The following is a 1957-nucleotide window of genomic DNA, read 5'->3' on the forward strand; positions in this document are numbered from 1 at the left end:
ATATATATATATATATGATAATGATATATATAGTGTACTGCTCTGTGATGGTAAGATCAATAAAAAAGTACTCCATCTGCTGAGAGAGAAATTAACACAATATATGTTTTTAAGTGCTACTATTAGTTTCATGTGCTGAGAGCATGCCAGACAATATTTTTTAACATGTCTGGTGTCCTAGCACAATCATCAGGCACTGCCCATATGGCACAATAAACTAAGAAAAACTAAATATATATATAATGACGGGACTCTTGTAGTTTCTATCAACCAAACCTAGTCACAAGGCTTTGGCTAGCTAGGTACTATAGTAGAAGACACTTGCCTAAGTTGCCATGCAGTGGGACTGAACCTGAAAACCCAAAACTATGTGGCTGAGAAGCAAACTTTTTACCACAGAGCCATGCCTGTATCTACACCTACACACAGACAGCATCCGACTATAGAAAATTTGTTTTATTAAACTCCACCATGCAGGCATAAGAAAGTGGATGTCAAAACGATAAATATATAAATATATATACACCCACACAAACACACTCAGAAAAACAAACAAAAAGCCAGATATAAAAAAAATGTCTCATCTAATGAGTTTTGTATTTTGATAAAAATCATTAATTATAAGCACCAGCTTGAGACAATACAAGGAGTAACAGATTAACTGACTGAACATGAAAGATGGAATTTTTCACAATCCAAATGTGACCACATCACTGGTTACATCCCAAGGTAATCTGCCACACCCTGCTTCTCAAGTCAGGTACCATAAATTTCATATTGACAATATCGTACATAAATACACTCGAATTCAGTTTATATTACAGATCTCAGTCTTCTAGGATATTCTATATTTTTCTGTGACTGTTCCAATGTTTGCTGCTGCTTCCTATCAAGGACAATCCCAGTACCATCTGTCCCCTAAGAACTCCCTGTGGCTCCGGTTATTTGCTCATTTTCTCTTTAGTTCGCTTCATCTTCTTGTAGTCAGCTTCTTGTGTCTCCATGAATGAATACAAAGCCTTTACTTTCCGCTTGCGTTCCATGTCCCTGGAAAATATAACAGACCAATTACAAACACAAACATACACACTACACACATATATATACAGTAATTCCTTGCCATATCGTGGTTCACCTATTGCGGTTTATTATTTAAGCTTATGTCAATTCCTCCGTGGTGTTGTTTTGCAATTATAATAAAATAAATACCGTAAATCCTCAAGTATAGTCCGCAGGGGATTTTTAGGGGGCTGTACCTCTGAAAAACCTACGCACCCCTTCTCTAACTTGAGTCAAGGAGGTCATTATCATTCAGCCAAAAATGAAATGCAAGCAAGATGAGGTTCGCTGACCTATTTAAGTGAGCAGTGACCCTGAATATATACTGATTCCAAACCATGGTAAGCCACGCAATCTATGCCAGCATGGAAAGTAGATGTAACATGATCATTCACACACACACGCGTGCACGTAATTATATGCTTACCGCATTTTCTGTTCTTCAAGTTGGTGCTTGGCCAAAAACTGTGCATCCTTCTTGATTTCTCGAATGGCACCTTTACTCTCTTGTTTCACTTTGTACAGCAGTTTCTTTCGTTCGTTCTCTTCAGCACTTCCCGTGGACTTCTTCCTGTAACCCTCTTTCCTGCAATACAGAACAAACAACAATCCAGTGATTACAAAATATCCTGCTACTCCTCTGTGATTCATAAAAAAAAAAAATTATAATTAAATAAAAAAAAAACAATGTAAAAGAACTGAAAGAATTTGTGAGAAATTCTATATTTAGAAACAGAATGGATTCTCTGTTTTTTAATCCTATTTTCTTTGTCTCTGTTTCACCATCTCAATTTTAGATATTTAAATTTTTTTTTTTTGCCTTCTTAAAATACATTTTCCCCACTTCATTTCATCAAATTGTAGGTAGAGAAATATTCATCTGTCTTCTATTCCTCCA

The 1957-nt window shown here is 36.0% G+C and overlaps 1 protein-coding gene across 1 annotated transcript in view; it reads right to left on the bottom strand.

Moving 5' to 3' along the window:
* Positions 1–567: 567 nt before the first annotated feature.
* Positions 568–1957, bottom strand: part of LOC106874743 (nucleolar protein 14) — a 34146-nt gene continuing 32756 nt past the window's right edge. Inside the window, exons 22-23 of the mRNA XM_014922583.2 lie at positions 1487–1645; positions 568–1047 (exon numbers count right to left, since the gene is read on the bottom strand). Of these exons, the coding sequence (XP_014778069.1) occupies positions 942–1047; positions 1487–1645 (265 nt within the window). The 3' untranslated portion in view covers positions 568–941. The remainder of the gene's footprint in view (positions 1048–1486; positions 1646–1957) is intronic.

This window comes from Octopus bimaculoides, chromosome 14, assembly GCF_001194135.2.
Source record: "Octopus bimaculoides isolate UCB-OBI-ISO-001 chromosome 14, ASM119413v2, whole genome shotgun sequence".
NCBI lineage: Eukaryota > Metazoa > Mollusca > Cephalopoda > Octopoda > Octopodidae > Octopus > Octopus bimaculoides.